General features: G+C 43.0%; 1 protein-coding gene across 4 annotated transcripts in view; it reads right to left on the reverse strand.

Moving 5' to 3' along the window:
• The window catches only part of Pcl (polycomb protein Pcl), a 97690-nt gene that overhangs the window by 17373 nt on the left and 61151 nt on the right, over nucleotides 1-19166 (reverse strand). For all 4 annotated transcript variants that reach the window (XM_055063533.2, XM_050195746.3, XM_055063532.2 and 1 more), the window contains 6 exons: nucleotides 15801-15877; nucleotides 15239-15291; nucleotides 13260-13371; nucleotides 12604-12730; nucleotides 12444-12511; nucleotides 11840-11995 (listed from right to left, as the gene is read on the reverse strand). In XM_055063533.2, the coding sequence (XP_054919508.1) occupies nucleotides 11840-11995; nucleotides 12444-12511; nucleotides 12604-12730; nucleotides 13260-13371; nucleotides 15239-15291; nucleotides 15801-15877 (593 nt within the window). The remainder of the gene's footprint in view (nucleotides 1-11839; nucleotides 11996-12443; nucleotides 12512-12603; nucleotides 12731-13259; nucleotides 13372-15238; nucleotides 15292-15800; nucleotides 15878-19166) is intronic.

Here is a 19166-nt window from a genome sequence, read left to right on the forward strand (position 1 = left end):
ATGCGAGCACCGCTAAGGCATCACTTTGGTGGTCCCAAAAGGGGCCTTTTAAAAATTGCGAGAAGGCTGCCGCGGCAGCTTGTCAGCTCGAGAAATCCAGAAGAAACGCTGAGGAGAGATCGCCAGAAGCATTTTAGCACGTACTTCTCACTGGCTTGCACGAGAAAAGCCTATGTCCATCGGCCATGCATGCTTTACGCGAAGCTTGCCGACATCTTTCTCCAAGGCATCCAAGAGCTCCACGTAGTGCAGTGGAAGGTTCCTCGCAAAAACGAAGCTCTGGAGGGACTGAATCATGCCGGGTCTCCTGTGAGGACAACATTGAGGCAAACCTGCCCTACCGCATCATTGCTGCTGTCGTCGTCGCTATCTGATGCAAGCACGTTCGCGACGATAGTCTTATTGGTTAAAATCACTTAGTTTCCAAATCTATAGCCGTGCGCTTTCTTTTCACTGGCAATGGCGTGCATTGCCGATGATCAGCGGGGGGATCAGCCACCTTCCATTTCGCCGGCGACTCAAGCGAAGTTGAGAAACCGCGTGGTCGGGAATGACTTCGACACAACCAACAACTACGAACGCAAGCGAGTAAGCTGTTCGCAGAACTGCACTGAATGAGGAGCCAGTGAGCAGCATGATGATGATGACAGTGATCTAAACAAAGGAAAGATGCTTGATTCTGCAACCCGTGAGGGAGAACAGCACGCGAGAGAAGTGGTTCTTGCCGAGGGGTGGGGGGGAAGCAGGTAAACTATCTTCTGCAACCCTTGCGGGAGCACACGGCGGGAGCACGCATAGGGAGCACGGCTCAGCGCAATCTGCTTGCGGCGCAGCTCATGCGGTCCATTTGTGTTTCGGAGGGTAGAGCGGCGTAGAGCTATGGGCGCAGCCCATTCGTGTGCAGAGGGGTGGAAGGGCCACGGGAGAGATTCGCATGGAGATGGCTGTAAAATGAGCGCGCGGTGGCTGTTGGAGCAACGGCCCATCGTGCAGTGGCTCGAATTTCTCGTCTTCCTTTCTTTTTTTTTCAAGGATTTCGCATTTCACTACCTTTCGGCTCAGAAACCCAGCAGCCAGACTTCATCGTTATAACTGATAATGCGGTGTCGAGGCATTATAGTAAGCGGGTTATTTCACCATGGAAAACATACAAAAGTCGATGGTTCAGCAGCAGGGTGGGCTCGGTGGCTGTGCCATGACACAGCCTTCTCATCCACTGACTTTCGCAATGCAGGTACTCGTGCCTACCTTCGCCTACGTCTTTTGCCAGCACTCTTCAATGTTTCCTCGGTCGTCCTACCACAGCTGGAAATGCCGTTCTACAACGGGAACTACGGAGCCTTTGTTTTGAGCGCCTCGGAAGCGTCGACGAAAGCCGCGCTCCCTCACTGGATCCTCGACATCGGATGGAAAGCGCAATCGGCAGCGACAACATCGTTCCTGCCAGTGTATAAAGAGCACCGCCTCCCGCCTGCGCTTTGTGGGCTCGGTGGCTGTGCCATGACACAGCCTTCTCATCCACTGACTTTCGCAATGCAGGTCAGTAAACCATGCTGCCTTTTCGCTAAAAAAACTAATAACTACTGTCTGGTACAGCTGCCGAGCCTGCAGTGTTGCATTTGTGTCGCTGGTGAATGTTTTGGTGTTATGAAATCCCTCCTGCTCTTGTCGGGCGATATAGAGACGAACCCTGGTCCTGACAGATTGGACTGTGTTCTTGCTAAGCTGGAGACGTTGTCAACCGGTCAGGACCAAATAATCACCGATGTACAGGACCTTAAACATCAGATGCGTTCTATTGACACAACCATTTCTGGCAAGCGCGTAGCAGATCTAGAAAGTGTTTTCCAGGGCGTCTCAACTCTCAAAACCGATCTGCAGTCTGCCCAATCTGTATCCGCTAAGACTGCTGCTCTTGTTACTAACCTTGAAGCTCGGTTGGATGACGCCGAAAATAGGTCACGCCGCAACAATTTGATATTTTACGGCCTTTCGGATTCTAATTCGCGTGAAACGTTCGTTGAATCGGAAGAATTGCTAATCCGCCATTGTCGTGACAAATTACGGATAACCTTGGACCCATGTCAAATTGAGCGTGCACATCGTTTGGGCCGCTACGAAGATGGCCGTCAGCGGCCAATTATAAATTTTTGTCCTCTAAAACAAAAGAAACTGTCCTCTCAAACGGGCCCAAGTTAAAGGGCACCAATTTTAGCATTGGAGAAGACTTTTCCCTTCCTGTTCGTACAGCACGCAAACACCTTGTCGCATTTGCAAAAGCAAAAACCGGACCGTTCTCCCTGCGGTACAAGACTTTGTTTCTCGGAAAAAAACGCTACACCTTCGATGCTGCCACAGAAACGGTTACAAAAATAGCATAGCGCTTACCTCGCCATCGTCACAAACCTAATCTTTGCGATACCGCCCCTCGAGAGAATATTTGCCTCTCGGTTATCTACACCAACATACGCAGCCTGCTTCCAAAGAACGATCTTGTGTCCTGCCTCGTGTCTTCAACGGGCAGCAACCTGCTCATCTTGACAGAGACCTGGCTGACATAATATAAGCGACGCTGAAGTCCTTTGTAACCCACCTAACTTTAATCTTTTCCGCACTGATCGCACAAAGTCTCGAGGGGGTGGCGTCCTTATTGCTACAAGCAATAAGCTACAGTGTTCCCACATCAATATCTCATCAGACCTTGAAATATTATGGCTCCTTTGTCGCACCACACCAGTATCTATATTAATTGGCGTTTGTTATAGACCCCCTCACAATAGTCCCGAATTCCCCCGTAAACTGCACAACATTTTAAACGAACTTAAATCTAGACACCCTAAGGCACACATTCTTCTTTTTGGGAATTTTAACTATCCTGGCATAGATTGGTGTGCCCCTAATTATCCTATTTTTAGACAGGATGAATCCCGTGAATTTATGGATGTCTGCTTAACTTTTAACCTAGCCCAACTAGTAACCCAGCCTACACGCATCGCCAGAGATACTGCTAACATTCTTGACCTCATACTATCTAGCCACCCCGACAGCCTGAACGCTATTACTTATCTCCGTGAAATCAGCGATCATAAAGTCATCCATGCATGCTTTAACTTCACTCCAATAACAAAAGCAACTTGCCAAAAAACAATTTCTCTCTACAACAAAGGAAACTATGAGGCCTTCAACGCGGAATTGGAGGCATTTTTTCCATCATATCAGGGGTCATTTGACGAACAAGACATCCACACAAACTGGTCAATGTTTAAACATAAAATGAATGAATTTACTAATAAATATATTCCCAAAAGCAACTTCCGCGCTAACCACCACAAGCCATGGTTCATCAAGACTCTGGGAAGATTAGAAAATAAAAAGAAACGCCTTTTCCGAAGTGCTAAACTGAGCAGAACAGACTGCCCATGGGAAAAATATTACGCTGCTGAAGAGGCGTATTTGGTCGCAGTAAAAAACGCTAAACGTTCCTTTTACCACATCGATTTGCCAAACATACTTACAGATAACCCGACTAAATTCTGGCAGCTTTTAAACCCCCAATTTTCGCGCGTTGTTACCCTGACTGACGATTCTGGACGTGTTATTTCAGACGTTGAGTGCGCTAACATATTTAATTCTGCCTTCGCATCTGTATTCACTAAAGAACAAAAACCACCACCCCTCATGACAGCCAGTGACCCCACAATTGCAATGCCAGCCGTTACATTCTCAGAAACCGGCATATCCCTTCTTATAGATAAGTTAAAACTTTCTTCATCTACCGGCATTGATGAAATCGACACACAGGTCCTGAAAAACACTCGCCACACGTCTGCCAAGTTTTTATGCTTACTATTCTCGCAGTCCATTTCTACAGGTATCATACCCCACGACTGGAAAGTGGGGAAGGTCGTCCCAGTCTACAAGTCGGGTAAAAAAGATTCACCACTTAACTACCGCCCCATATCACTTACCAGCATACCCTGCAAGCTCATGGAACACGTCATTTACTCTTTAACAATGCAGTTCCTGGACTCAAATAATTTCTTTCATTCATCACAGCATGGATTTCGTAAAGGTTACTCCTGTGAGACTCAACTAGCCATTTTCGTTCACGACCTGCACGCCAACCTTGACGCTAACCTCCAAGCCGACGCAATCTTCCTCGACTTTGCTAAGGCATTTGACAAGGTACCCCATAACCGCCTATTTCTGAAACTTTCCAGCCTAAACTTGCATTGTGAGATACTAGCATGGATAAAAGAATTCTTGACTCACCGCTCCCAATCAGTCGTCATTAATAAACAAATGTCTAACTTACTACCAGTTTCCTCAGGGGTACCCCAAGGACCCGTCCTAGGGCCTCTTTTGTTTTTAACTTATATTAACGACCTACCTCAGAAATTAGATTGCCATATTCAGATGTTTGCCGACGATTGCGTTATTTACAAAACAGTTACTGACACCTTTAACCAACAATCCCTACAATATAACCTAAATCTGGTACAAAACTGGTGCAACGACTGGCTAATGACACTTAATATAAACAAATGCAAATATATATCTTTCCACCGTCACAGTAATCCTCTCCTGTTTCCCTACACTATCTCTAACGTTCCTATCGACCCTCTCCAATCATATAAATATCTCGGTGTTCATCTTAGTCATGATCATACGTGGAATAGCCATATCGCGAATATTATTTCATCTGCTAACAAAACGCTTGGCTTCTTAAAGCGTCATCTCCACTCTGCCCCTCTGCATGTTAAGCTACTCGCATACAAATCACTAGTTCGACCAAAATTAGAATACGCATCGCCCACCTGGTCCCCGAAACAAGTATACCTTGCTAATTCACTTGAATCAGTTCAAAACAGGGCAACTAGATTCATTCATTCCTCGTACTATTTTGATATCAGCATATCATTTTTGAAATCGCAGTCCAACTTACCTACTCTTGCACTTCGTCACCACATTTCTAGTTTGGGCTTATTTCATAAATTCTCTTATTCCAAGCTATCACAGGAACCCTACATCTGCCCTCCCCCACCACGTTTCTCTCTTCGCACCGGACATCAGCAGCAGATGTCTCGACCATGAGCACACACAAAAACTTTTGCTTCGTCATTCTTCCCCCGGACTGCTTGCGACTGGAACGGCCTTCCCCAAGAACTTGCTGCCATCACATGCCCATCTATGTTCCTTAACCAAATTACGCGTGCGCTTGCATCACAATAATCATTTTTGTTTGTATAACTCATTCAAAATTCTTCTGTATACTGTTGTTAACCTATATGTGTCCCACCCCTTATGTAATACCCTCACATGAGGGTCTTTAACGAAATAGAGTGAAGTGAAAGTGAAGCTTCTCATTGTTATGAACGATATATTGTTAAAACCGGTATCGTTATAAGTGGGTTCGACTGTATGTTTCACCCCTGTTACTTGCTCTCCATCATGACAGTGAGGAATAAATGGTAAAATCAGCCATCGCTTAGTCTGATGGAATGTTGGTTCTTTATGGCAGCAAACGCCACCACAGATCCCGAGGAACAGGTAAGGAGACAGACGATCACAGGGTGCTTTTGCCACTGACCGTTTAAAGCTTTATTCTGGGTTTTGGCAAATTCAATTAGCTTTTGTCTAGCACGTCGAGTTTCCGGCAAAAAATCTTCGCGAATAGAATATGACGTTCCCTTCAGTTTGTGTGCCCAAGAGAGAATGCGATCTTTGTCCTTAAAGACTGTCAGCTTGGCTATGATGGGTCTTCGCTTGTCTTCGCTATATCTTCCCAACCGATGCACCCGCTCAAATTGTTGTTCATTTATTTTGATGCCAAGTTTATTAATTCAGATGATCATCTCATTTTTCAGCAAGACCTTCAACAAATTATTAGCTGGTGCAATAAATGGCTAATTACTTTAGATACCTCAAAATGCAAAGTAATGTCATTTACCCGGAAGTCGGCAACCTCCCTGTATCCTTACCATATTAATAATTACACTGTTGCAATGGCTACACAATATAAGTATCTAGGAGTTCTATTCACATCGAATCTTTCTTGTACAGAGCATATCACGTCCATTTCAGCTAACGCCTCCCGATCGTTGGGGTACTTGCGTCGCAACTTAAGAAATGTTCCTTCAAATGTTCGCAAGCTAGCTTACCTAACTCTCGTTCGTCCCAAGCTCGAGTATGCATCTCCCATTTGGTCCCCTCATCAGAAATACCTCATTGAAACGCTAGAACGGATCCGGAACAAAGCAAGCCGCTTCATCATAAACGATTACAGTTACCCAGTCTAGTGTAACACAAATAAAAGTTAAGCTTTCATTACAATCCTTGAGCACCCGCCGAGACATTGCCCTTTTATCACTGTTCCACTAATTCCTTCACTCCACTCGAACACCCGCATGCTTGAAACGACCCTACTCCACGCCACATGGGCTTCATAATCATTTTAGCTATGCCCGTTTTTTACGGTTCTACAAATGCATTCCATTACTCTGCTCTTCCTCGTTCTATCAGATTATGGAATTCGCTCCCGGACAGCATTGCATGCCGGTCCAACTACGATTCATTCTGTGATGCCTTGACTGAATACATGGCTAAAGAAATGTGAAGTTTTACAGCTTACTGTCGCATTATTACCGTTATGTCGCTATGTTTACCGTTCTGTTGGAAATTCGCGTTAGTAACTATCCTGTCTTTTGTTTTTTTAATCATTAATGCTGTTTAACACTCTGGTCTTGTTAATTACACGACTTCACTGAAAACAATCTGTGTGATTTATTCCTTGTTATTATATTATGTTTTCTTTTCTTTCCGCAGTGAACCTTGAACTAAATAATTCTTTTTCATCTCGGTTGCACTTGCAGTTGTAGTTTTTAAACTAATACAGTTTTACAGATGTCATACATAATATGTATTTTCTATGTACTGCCCCCCTTACTCAATGCCTCACTTTGAGGCCTGCAAGGTATTTTTAAATAAATAAATAAATATCTATAGGCACCCTGCAGATGTACCTAGCTCCAGCCCCAACTAGGGCGCTATAGTGGTAGCGTGAGCATATGTCAAGATTAGTAGCTGCAGCAGCGGCAGCATCATTATAGAGTTCAGCTGTACTCTACACTTTGTTTTGTTCTAAACCATTTACATTTCAACTGAAAACTGAGATTTTCGACGTTAAGTGCGATCAGTTCACATACAAACGCAATATCTACTATGCAGTGGGGTGCAACTGTGTTTAGAACAATGCTCCAGGTACGAAGCTTTTTACCAGTATAGATATCGGAGAACCAACAGCACGATCTCTGGAGCCAGCTCGTTAAATTGGTTCTGATGACTAACGATCGCATCATGGTGTTATCTGCAGTAGGTTTTTTTTTTCCATTCGATTGCGCTTGTTGTGTTAAAGAGGCAGAGTGCAAAGTGCACGAAGCTGATGAAAGTAAATTCAAATGGTAACGGCTGCCGAATGGCACTTAGACAAAGCCATGATTTAGGCGAGCAGACATGCCTCCGCTACATTTCCAGCCCTGCCATTAACAAGGCGTTAAATGTTTTGCAGCATTTTGGAACAAGCAAACACACGCCTACAGTGTGCTGCTGACAGCAATATGGCGATGTCTTGCAGGATGCTGCCCCATTGTACACATACCTCTTTAAGGATTGTTTACACATTAAAAAGAATTCATATTCCAAAATATATGCCCTTGATCACTCTGAAAAAAAAATGGGGTTTAATGTGCCAAAACCACTTTCTGATTATGAGGCACGCTGTAGTGGAGGACTCCGGAAATTTCGACCACCTGGGGTTCTTTAACGTGCACCTAAATCTAAGTACACAGGTGTTTTCGCATTTCGCCCCCATCGAAATGCGGCCGCCGCGGCCGGGATTCGATCCCGTGACCTCGTGTTTAGCAGCACAACACCATAGCCACTGAGCAACCACGGCAAGTTAATCAATCACTCTGCAGATCGGTTACTTACACACATTAACTACTGCGTTTTGCAAAGCAACAGCCAATGTTTTAAGGTAACTGAGGCGGCAGTTTCAAAGTGACAGATGTGCTTTAGTACTCTCAATATAAACCAGTACTAATAAGGCAAAGCATACTGATCGGACAAAGGCGAATGTGGCAGGTAGGGTTCCTGCCAGCGACTGTTGTCAAAATGTCATCATAGAAAAAGAAATTCAACAAGAGGGGACACAGCAAAAACTGGCAACAGGAAACACGCCACACCTAGTGTTAATCCCATCCATTAGTTGACGCGAGCATCGGAAAAAAAGAAAAGAAAAGAATGTGAAATGAACTTACAGACGTTTTTTTTTATTATTTCCCACTAAAACTAAAAATTTTTGCATAAAAATGAACTTATACTTCGCAACCTATTTTTCTTGCGTCACCTAGCAACAAGCTAGCGGCACGCCAGACGCTCCATATAATGCGTCATGCGCCAGACATGCCATGACGTGGCACTGAAGCAAGTGAGGCCGGCAGTGCATGTGAAGTTTGTCTGTTCGACGAACCGTTCCTTTTGGATGTAGCCCGTTTGTTGGGCTCCCGTTGTTTTCTTGCGTGCCTTCTGCCTTTTGACACGGCACCACTGCACTATTGGACTACGGCAAGGTGACAAATTTTGATTGACAGTCTGCGACGCATTTCAAGCAAATTTAGGCTTACGGCACAAAACTGAGACTAGTGACTCAGTCAGCGAAAAACACCTCGGCCATTCTGGTGCAGTTAATATGAGTTAATGACTCCTACTGGGAAATGTTTGCGACGCTTTCTACGAGCTGCAACATCATTACAACTTATTTCAGTAGTTTTTGGGCACGCTTGCCGCACCCGGCTAAGTGACGCAGTTAGCGAAATGCAGCTCGACCATGGTGACGGTTTCGCGTGTACTGAATCTTACTGGGACAAGTTCGTGACGCTTTCCCAGACCCCCAACATTATTCTATCTCGCTACTTTTTGGGATACTTCTGAGGCATGCGCGCCACGCCTGGCGTTGTGCCGCGGTTAACGAGAAGCAGCTCGGCTGTGTTCCGCACTTTCACACGTGCTGAATCTTACTGGGACAAGTTTGTGACGCATTCTCTGACCCCCAAAATTACTGTAATTAATTTTGTTACTTTTCGGGATACTTTTGAGGCATGCTCGCTGCACCTGGGGTTGTGAAGCAGGTAGCAAAAAGCAAGCCGGCCGTGGTGACAGTTTGGCGTGTGCTGAATATTAGTGGGACAAAATTGCGACGCTTTTTTATGGCCCTGCAACCAACGTATACCTTCTTTCAGTACTCAAGCTTGTCGAAAAGGCAACGAGCGATTGCCAAGAGTGATAACACGGGAGTGTGTTGCTTGCGCCAGCAGGACGAGTAAAAGATAACGCTGAGGAGCTCGAAAACCAAGAACTTGACAATTCTGTCTTCTGAGCGACTGAAAACAGGCTTTGCACCTACAAATTTGCCTTGAGTGCTACTAGAAGGCATTCTGCGAGCGTGTAACATGGTCTGGCTGAGATCCTGTGTTGTGGCCACCTCTGTGTACTTGGCGTACCATCGCATCGACTGAAGCCAAGTTGTTTTGGAAATGCAGTCACCTGTGTATTTGTGCTCTTAAAGTGCAGGAAATAATGCCCGAGGAGGGAGGGATGCTTGAAAATCAGATGTTTTCTTCATATTTTATGGCATTGTTTGGGAGGCGTCTATTTGCCACGAAATGTATGGAAGAGTGAATTTATCTGTAATGCTGCCCATTCGCTACTTAAATGCATTTCGCCTCTACACGCAGTATTCCAGTTAGGTCAATATACCAAAATGATACATGCTTGTAATTTACTTTTTTTCAGCTGATGGCGTCCGGTTGAGCTTCATACGGCAACGAGTGCTGCTTACCTGGTGCCACAACTTTGGATCAAAGCACAAGAAGTCCAGAACGAGCATTCATATAGAGCAAAATAAACATTTCATCATTTCAGAATATGTCTTGCGTTTACTTTATGAAATTGCACGTGGCACAGATTCGGTGGAGGCTTGTAAAAATTGTTCGTAATCATCTTTACTAAATAATAAAGTGATTCTGCACCGAAGCTGTGCGTGGTTCAGCAGTAGAAGCGGAGAAAAAAAAAAATGCCGCGCCAATCAGCGGAGCGGGCATGGCGTGTGCCAGATGGCTTTCAAAACGAGAGCGCTCAAAACCGAAACCGGAAGGTGTTAATCCCATCCGCTTTGTGCGCTACAGTCAATTCGGCCACTGGGCTCTATGGGAGTGTCCACTCTTGTAGAATTTCTTTCTCTATGACATCATCCCGTACAGAAAATCAACCCAATCAACAAAACTCAATCATACAAACTGATTCGCTGTGAATGAGAACCTCCGCATCATTGTTGATCCTGCTTCTTGGGCAATAAAATTTGGAACTGTGTTTCGTATTTTTCCCATTCAAAAAGGAACACTTTCGTATCGTCGACAAGATCGGGTAATGTGATATAGTTTGAAAGGTTAGTTTCTGCAAGAAGCACATTGTGTAATGGGCATTCAGTATCCCCCAAATCTAAAGCACCTGACACCACAATGAACACTAGTGACTAGTGTGGCTTGCCACCAAACCATTCCAGCTGCTGTGCGAAATTCTGGTTTGGCTCACGAGTTTTCCAAAGCCTAATATGCTGTTCGTGACAAAAGAACACTTCAGGCATGTCGCTAACTTGTGCACAAGCTCTATATTATCTTATGAACATGCAGAGCAACAGCCGTAGTGTGCTTACACTTTTCCGTAGGAACCACTTGAATTCCTCAGTTGTTAAATTGAAAACAGGAACCTGACGTGCATGTTGCTGCAGGTAAGTTCAATAATAAATTTCTGCCTTGTCACTGCTTTGATTGTAGCTTGAGGAACACATGTTCCAGTGATTTCGAAACCACCTGCCACCACCTTCTTGACTGTAAACATTAGCTTTCCCTCGAGGTTAGTTAGCACTGCAAAAGAATGGCTCCAAGTCTGGCAGTTTGAGAAACCCTGTCGTTATTAGTATCACGGGCACGCTGTTTGTTGCCATAACGAGAGCTGCACCAGCCTCGCTCAATGATTTCCAACTTGCTGGCTGAGTCGCCCATTCCTTCCATCGCCTCTGAGATTGCGCGCCGCCCGGTCTCCGAGGCAATGCCCCAACAAATGCCAAAACAGCTATGTTGTGGCTCTTTCTGGTAGCCAACTGTGGCCCACGCACACAGTTACAACATACTCGGACAATGCGCACTTCGCGACAGGCCTCTGACTGCAGCGTCACTCCTGTTGTCATGACACGGACAAGCTGTGAACTACGCTGGTCTGCACACCTACCCATCTAGCCACCGTAAATGCGTTAGCTAGATTAGGGTGCTTAATCAGGGCTATCTATCTATGTATCCATCTATGTATGTATGTATGTATGTATGTATGTATGTATGTATCTTTCTGCCTGTCTGTCTGTCTCTCTCTGTGTGTGTGTGCATGCACTATCCAGATTTGCTATCCAGAATGCAATAAAAAAAAAAAATCATTTTCTGAATGCATTTTCGGATTTTTGCCGGTACTTAAAAGGACTAAATAATAACGCTTCAAGATTCTAGAATGAGAAGATGGTAATGGCTTTGCTACAAACCTTCATCATGTATGTTACTTCATACACACTGAATGGGTAAAAAGGAATACAGAATTTTCTGCGCGGATAAAAATTATGCTTCTAGCTAGAATGTACCCCTTTACAGTAATTAATTATCTAGCGCATAATGGCAGTTTCCATAAACCCCTTTTCACACACAACAGAGAGAGCAAAAGATAGCTTCTTGCTCACCCTGGAGCAGCCTTGGAAAGTGGTGCTCGTGGAGGCAAGGCAGGCGCAACACTTCGATGTTCCCTTGGTGCTTCTTCCCCAGGAATGGGAGGAGCAGTTCTGTTTCGAAGTCCCCACAACGACGTTCTCTTCTTAACTTCCTTGCCGGATTTAAACCTTTAGAAATAAAAAGAGCCCAAGTTGAAAAAAGAAAAAATGCTTCCGTTATTGTCAAGCACATATGTGCAAAAGAAAAAAAAAATAGGACAAGGAAAGCAAATAAGATGGAACAAACAAAGGGTGCAGCCGAAGGAGAGAGGGTCACAAGGTTTTATCAGCTGCACCTAAGATATACAGTGGGCACTGCATATATAATGCAATCACCTTATTTTCGCTATCACCAGCTATCACAGCATTCTGTTCAATAAAAGTTTTCATTCTTTCATACCAACAATGATGCCACCAGTACAAGCCATGAGTGTCAAGCAATGTGTTGCTTGGCACTGATGTAGTTTTCTTTATTTCTTCTACCGTGCATGCACCATATTCTCCATTTATGATAATTCTGGCTTCCCATCACTTAAAAATGATCCCATAAACTATCAAGATGTAGGAACAACATTACCTGGCCCTATCACTGCACAGGCACCCATAAATGTTTGTTCGCCTTTCCCGGACAGAACACCGAAAAATCTAGATAAAAGAAGGCATAGAAACTTGGGTTATAGAAAACAGCACTACTACTCGTGATGCAAACTACACAAACACATGAAAAAGGTACATACTTCAGATGGCAACTGCAAGGCCAGCCATATAGAGTTGAGGTATGGAAGGATTACATCATCTAAGTCGTAATACTTCTTTCGACGCTCCATGACCAAGTTGTACAATGTCAAATGAGTAATGTCCATCCTGAAAAAAATTATTCCAGGTTTCCAAGATCAAACAAAACACACTCGAGAACGGTCACTGCCTTGCACAGGAGTGGGCTGTACATGCCCTTAAACAGACATGCAAAATGACCTTGCTTCAATGCATGCAGCACACTGCCGTTCTTTCAATGCTCCTGTGGCATAGTGCACAATTATGTAAATGCTAATATTTCAGAAGCATACCAGACATTTTAAACAACGCTACACATGCAAGCAACCCATTCTGGTTTGAATTTGGCACCCAAAGTACTGCCATTTAGAGCTACTGTGAAAGAAAATACCCTGTTTAAAGCAATGTATAATCTAATGTGCAGTGCACAGTGTACGTAACTATCGAAATAACTATAGATCAAACTTTCTTGCCCTCTACCAAAATTTTAGACCTAAAAGCATAATTCCTCTGCCCAACGGTTACTTTTAATACCACAGTACCACCCATAGGCAAAGTTCCTCAGTGCATGGTCAACATGATCTCCTGTTCAATAACAAAAGCCAATAAGTGGACAAACCAAGTCAGAGGCATCCGCTTGACAACTTCTGGCCCATTATTGCACACAGAGCATGTAAAGTAGTAAAAGCTGTCACCATATAGCAGTGGAGTTTCAAGGCCTTGGATGCAAGCTGAAAAATGAATGCATTAGCTTGAAATTACTGTTGAATGCATTGTTTCCTAGCATGCTTTAAAAACAAGGCTGTGGACTAATCTATGAAGGGCATCAAAACCAAAAACAGTGCTTGATGACATCCATACAAGACTCAAGTGACACAATGCCCATGTTGCACTAAACACAGATTAATAGACAGCTACGATGAACTCCTAAAATATCCACAGTGTCATTACTTAAGGAATTATTGAAGGGAGGAAAAGTTCACAAAATTGGTCCACATGTTCATAAACAAAAGTATCAAAGGACAAAAAGGAAAGCATCAAGCATGCAACTGCTATAAAGTTCTGTTTGATCATGCATTAGCCCTTTAAGCGCTTTATTATTCTGACCAAAGTGACATTATTTTGCTTTTTTATGGCACATCTTCAAACTACCCTTTTTTGAAAACACTTCTAAAAAGCTTTCAACCAATACACTTCACGCTATATGCATGCAGACCTCATTTTACCTTTTTACTGAGCAATATGCATATATTGCTCATTGCTGCAAATGGTAAAACTCAAATCAGGGAAATGTGTCAATTAACAATGCTTTAAAATTAACTATATTGCGCAGCAAACTTTGGCACCCAAAAAAGTTTTAGCTTTAGACGAGCTGCGCTCGTCAAAAGTAAAATTTACCAGTATCGTGCTGACGAGTTAAGGTCGTCCAAAATGCCCAAGGGATTAAGAAACTAAATCCTCTGCCAGTTACAAATCATTTCCCATTCACAGTAAAAAACCAGTCCCAAGCTGATGCCTTGTAGAACTTATTAAGCGCAAAGTCACTCATGTTTTCTTTCCAATGACTTTGCTGTGTGTCACCCAGGGACTCTTTTAACATGCTTTCAAAGTTTTTAATTTGTTGTAAATCAAAATGAAGTGCAATTTATACACATACGGGCAAGTCCCTTAACAACAGTGCATTGTGCCCTGCTGCGAGTAAATGTGCATGTTTTATGAAAATAATCTGCATGAATTCAGCAGAAGCAAGCCTTACATCAGTGAAAACATTTACAGTCTTCCACTAGACACGACTCCCAGTCATGCTCATTCAACTCAAGCAATGACTAAATTATGTGCTTACGTGGGTTTACGTAAATTATGGGTTTTACGTGTCAAAACCGCGATCCGGTTATGAGGCACGCCATAGTGGGGGACTCCGGAGTAACTTGGCCCACATGGGGTTCTTTAATGTGCACCTAAATCTAAGTACACAGGTGTTTTCGCAATTTGCCCCCATTGAAATGCGGCTGCCGTGGCTGGGATTTGAACCCGCGACTTCGTGCTTAGCAGCCTAGCAATGACTGTTTTGAGAATAAAGGTGGGACCGTGGCTACAAAGACATGATAGCTCTGCGTACACACACAGTCCACACAGCCCACAGTACTCAACCTGTGTTTTCTCTCCTAGTCATCCTCAACAATTTGCATTCTGCTTACAATGGATCACTGTGAACTTGCTCACTTTGACATTCTTTTGCTGTTCATTGCTAGCTATTCAGGCTCTTTTTTGTGTGCTAACCTTCAGTGTTCATCCCGCATTCTTTCCTAGTCATCCTCGTCCATTTGCGTGCTGCCTTACAATGAGCCACAAAAATACTCGGGAGAGATGTTTATTATTCAAGAGCAAGCTTTTCATGACATACATGTGAAAAGAAATAATATTTTGCTCCTTTCCATGGGTAAACATCTACCTGCAAAGCATAAAAAGCAACTCTGGCAGGCCTCTTAGTTGGCTACATATAAGGAGAGCTCTTCATTTAAATTAAACATTCCTGAAGGTTAGCAGGCAAAGGTTTAGCTGAATAATAAAACTAAATAGGTTTGTGTAATCCTATACCTTCATGAAACCATTGCCGGCACGACCGACACTGAAGCATCTTCATATTCCACCTGAAAAAGCAAGCGGAGTTTAGCAATACATAAGAACTTCATAAGAAGCACACATGCAAGAAGATCCTAAATATAAAACACAATAAACAAGATGACAGCACTTAGATGCATTATATAAGTAGTGGCAGTACTTTAAAGGTAGACAGTGCATGCAGATAAGTGACAACCAATGCTGTGGGAATGTAATCCGACACTGTTTGGCTAGTAGCGTCAGGCTCTATTATATTAAAATGATATTTAAACCTCACTTACTGTTATTATTTTGTATGCCATAAACCCTCCAATTAGGTGTGGGCACTTGGAAGCAAAGATTCTAAAACACCTCAACGATGGTAAAAAACAATGTAACACATTCTTTCACGAAATAGTGCACTCCTAAAGCAAACTATTCCTTAATGCTGAGGGTGCCAAGGGAAACATGATCAGCTCTGCCAATTAGTGATGCAAAATGCAGGACAAAATTTCATGACACGAAGCAACCAGCTTTATCACAAGACAAGCACACTCACTCGCCCGGTCCCCCGCAGTAGCAATAGCAGTTTTTGGTGTTCACTTTGTGCTGATCATCCCACTGCAGTGTCTTCATCTGCACATCAAACAAAATTCCGTCAATCACTGGACCCACTATAGACAGGGAAACCTGTTCCATCTGAGGCAATTGGCACTCCCAACTTAACTGTAGGAAAGGTCTACTATGGTAATAAACAAAGCAATTTCAAGAAAACCAAAGTTCCAAGGAATGCAAAGTGGTAAAAAAGGCATTTCTGCATGTTATACTTCTAATTATGTATCTTACACTTAACACAATCAACTTGTTCTCTTAGTATGCCCCATTCTGCACACCATGAGTAATAATGATGATTCAAGTAAAGTACTCCAATTTGTCTTGGATCATCAAAAATGCATTGTCATAAACGTGTTCCTACTGTGCACAAAATATATTTTTGGAATATGAAAATTATTAAAATCTGAGAAGTTCAAATACCTCACAGCTTAAATATTCAGCATGGTGCTCTGAAGTGCACTGTGTAGGACCAACGCTCAGGTGCAAAAATGCATAATTGGAGGCTGCATGTTTGGCCGTGAAATAATTTAGCAGTTTAGCAAATTGCACATTCTAAAAGCTTTTGTGCATAGGCACAAATTATGGTTTTCCCAAAATATGTTTAGTATCTTATTAATCAAATGTGAATGAACAAAAGAAACCTCAGCCTGGAGCCATGTGTTGAAAAGGTTGCGGCCTTTGCCCTAACGAATACAGATCCCCTTTTCAAAACATTGGCCTAAGGATTCCTTTGAACATCCACTTTTGATCAATTTCTTTTCGCAAGCTATTTGTCTTTCTTTGCTTAGAGTCTTAGGACTTTGCTTCATGCCTTTAGAATGACATGCACATTCTCTAACTCATGAGACACATAAAATACTACTAGAAATATATATGGACTAAGATGCATGATATTTTTATTGACGTTCTTTAAACTGCACAGTATAACAAAAAAACCTGGTGGTCTTGTCCACAGTTGTCAATGACTGTCCATTCTTAATCTGACACAAGCTATTGATCCACTGGTTTAGCCACAGGCTAGCTGACCAACCATGACAATTTTCTGGCAGCCTTCTATTGTAGCTCGCTCAGCAGCCACAACATTCTGCTGCTGAGCACAAGGCTGCGGGGTTCAATTCCCAGTAATAGTGGTCACATTTCATTGTAGTTGGAATGCAGAAATGTTTGTGAACTTAGAACCTAGTCGATGTTAAAAGAAGCTCAGCTGGTCAAAATTATTACAGTGCTTTAGAACTGCAAAACTGTGCATTCATCAAAAACAGTTCATCATGACTACCCCCTATTTCCAATGTAGCTACAAGCTTTCTGGGTTCAGTGCACAAGCAAAGTCACACAAAGCAAATGCAAAAACATTAAAAAACAGCTATTATAATACTCATAATGAATCATCTGGGCTGGAAATCAGGAGCCATATTTTTGCATGACCTATTTCATTTCCCATTCTTTTCCCCCTTGGTCACTGGTTCATATGTGGCATAGATGCTGACACACAGCCATCACTTCTGGGATCGGCCGCTCAGAGAAATACATGATAATAGTAATTTAAAATTACACATGGAGGTTACAAAATATGGGCCCAAGTGAATGGGAAATGTGCTCAAGACAAGAGCGTGGTGCATCGCATATAAATAAATGTCGCATGATACCATACTCAAAGATATTTTAATAAGGTTGAGTAATGCTTTGAAGTCGCGGGATCGAATCCCGGCCACGGCAGCCACATTTCGATGGGGGCGAAATGTGAAAACACCCGTGTACTTAGATTTAGGTGCACGCTAAAGGACCACAGGTGGTCCAAATTTCCGGAGTCCCCCACTATGGCGTGCCTCATAATCAGAAAGTGGTTTTGGCACGTAAAACCCCATAACTTATTTTTTTTAATGCTTTGAAAATGTCTACCAAGCGCCTAAGTCTCTGACGTCCACTACCACCTGCTTTTTCCAACACAGAATAGCAGGAAAAAAATGTAGTGCAAGGACATCCCTGGCGGTCTTTCCTTATGTTCCTGATCCAATTTGCACCTCCACTAATTTTATCCCATTCCTGTGGCCTCCCCTGTATCATCACATAACTCTGCATTAGCTGCATCACAAAGCATTTCTTTGGTACCAGCTTATCTTCAGCTTTCAACTGCTCAAATATTTCTAGTAGTACATAATCCTAGTGTTCACAGCCATCACACAGTTTCCTACAGCGAATACACTGGATGCTATTGAGAATCAAAAGAACGCTCAGGCAATTTCAAGAGGACTATGTTTACCAAATCTACGAAAATTGTGCCATAGTGGCAGAAGCAGATCAAAGCTTCCCTTCTGAAGAAAAAAAAAATAGTAGTGGATTTTAAAAAAATGCTCTTCAAAAAACTTCTGTAGTTGTTTGTCCTACTTAGGTCATCAAAAAAGTAAAACAAAGATCCCTATATTCACTTGATTATAACCCACTGTCTTTGAAAAAACTGGCTAAAACTTTTCTGTCAGAACAAGGCACAAAGAGAAGGCCTTCCTGTTGACATCAGTTTCAAGTATGCCCCACAAGTAGCATTTTTTACATGCAAAGAGGCTACCCCTTTATGCATTCTGCATGCTATTGTTGCCGAGGGCAGAACATGGGCATGGAGCAATTTAGTAAGGAAAGCGAAGGCATTTAGCACAGCTACTGCTACCGCCACGCATTTGCCACAAATGGCATGTTGCTGAAAAATGAGTACTTAATTAGTGTATAATTTCTGTTCTGCACAAACAATATTGCAGGTTAGCATTTGGGCAGCACTTGAGAAAAATCAATTACGTGCTGTTCCCTAGGCCTGTCATGGTAGCCCAGTCATGGCGGACCCCACACAAGACTGAATTTAAATTACCTACATACAGCTTAGGAAGCCAATCGGCTGGTGACTTGCAAAGTGTGAATGCCCAAGCTAATCGGAAATACTTCTAACCACGGATAGTGTAAGCAATTCACTGGCAATAACCAACTAAGCCCAGAGCCACACAAACAACAAATGCACTTTCCAATAGAGGGAGTTTCAATTTTCTCTTTTCCAACCATGAGCGTGTTTCAATTGAGCATGCCTTAAGGCTAGCACAAAACAGAGAATTTGGAAGGAACCCACTGTGTATCTAACAGCAACTTACTAATCCGAAGAACAGTAATTAGAACTTAGATGCAGCGCAACTATCTAATACCCATGTCACACGGGTACACTTGGAAGGCCTTCCAGTTTATGGCCTTTGAAACGCCACAACTCTATCAACTCAAAGGAGTTGTGGCGCTGCTCCAAAGTACTTTTAAAAAGCTGTTGAGTGGTTCAGGT

This window comes from Dermacentor andersoni, chromosome 1 (assembly GCF_023375885.2).
Source record: "Dermacentor andersoni chromosome 1, qqDerAnde1_hic_scaffold, whole genome shotgun sequence".
Classification (NCBI taxonomy): domain Eukaryota; kingdom Metazoa; phylum Arthropoda; class Arachnida; order Ixodida; family Ixodidae; genus Dermacentor; species Dermacentor andersoni.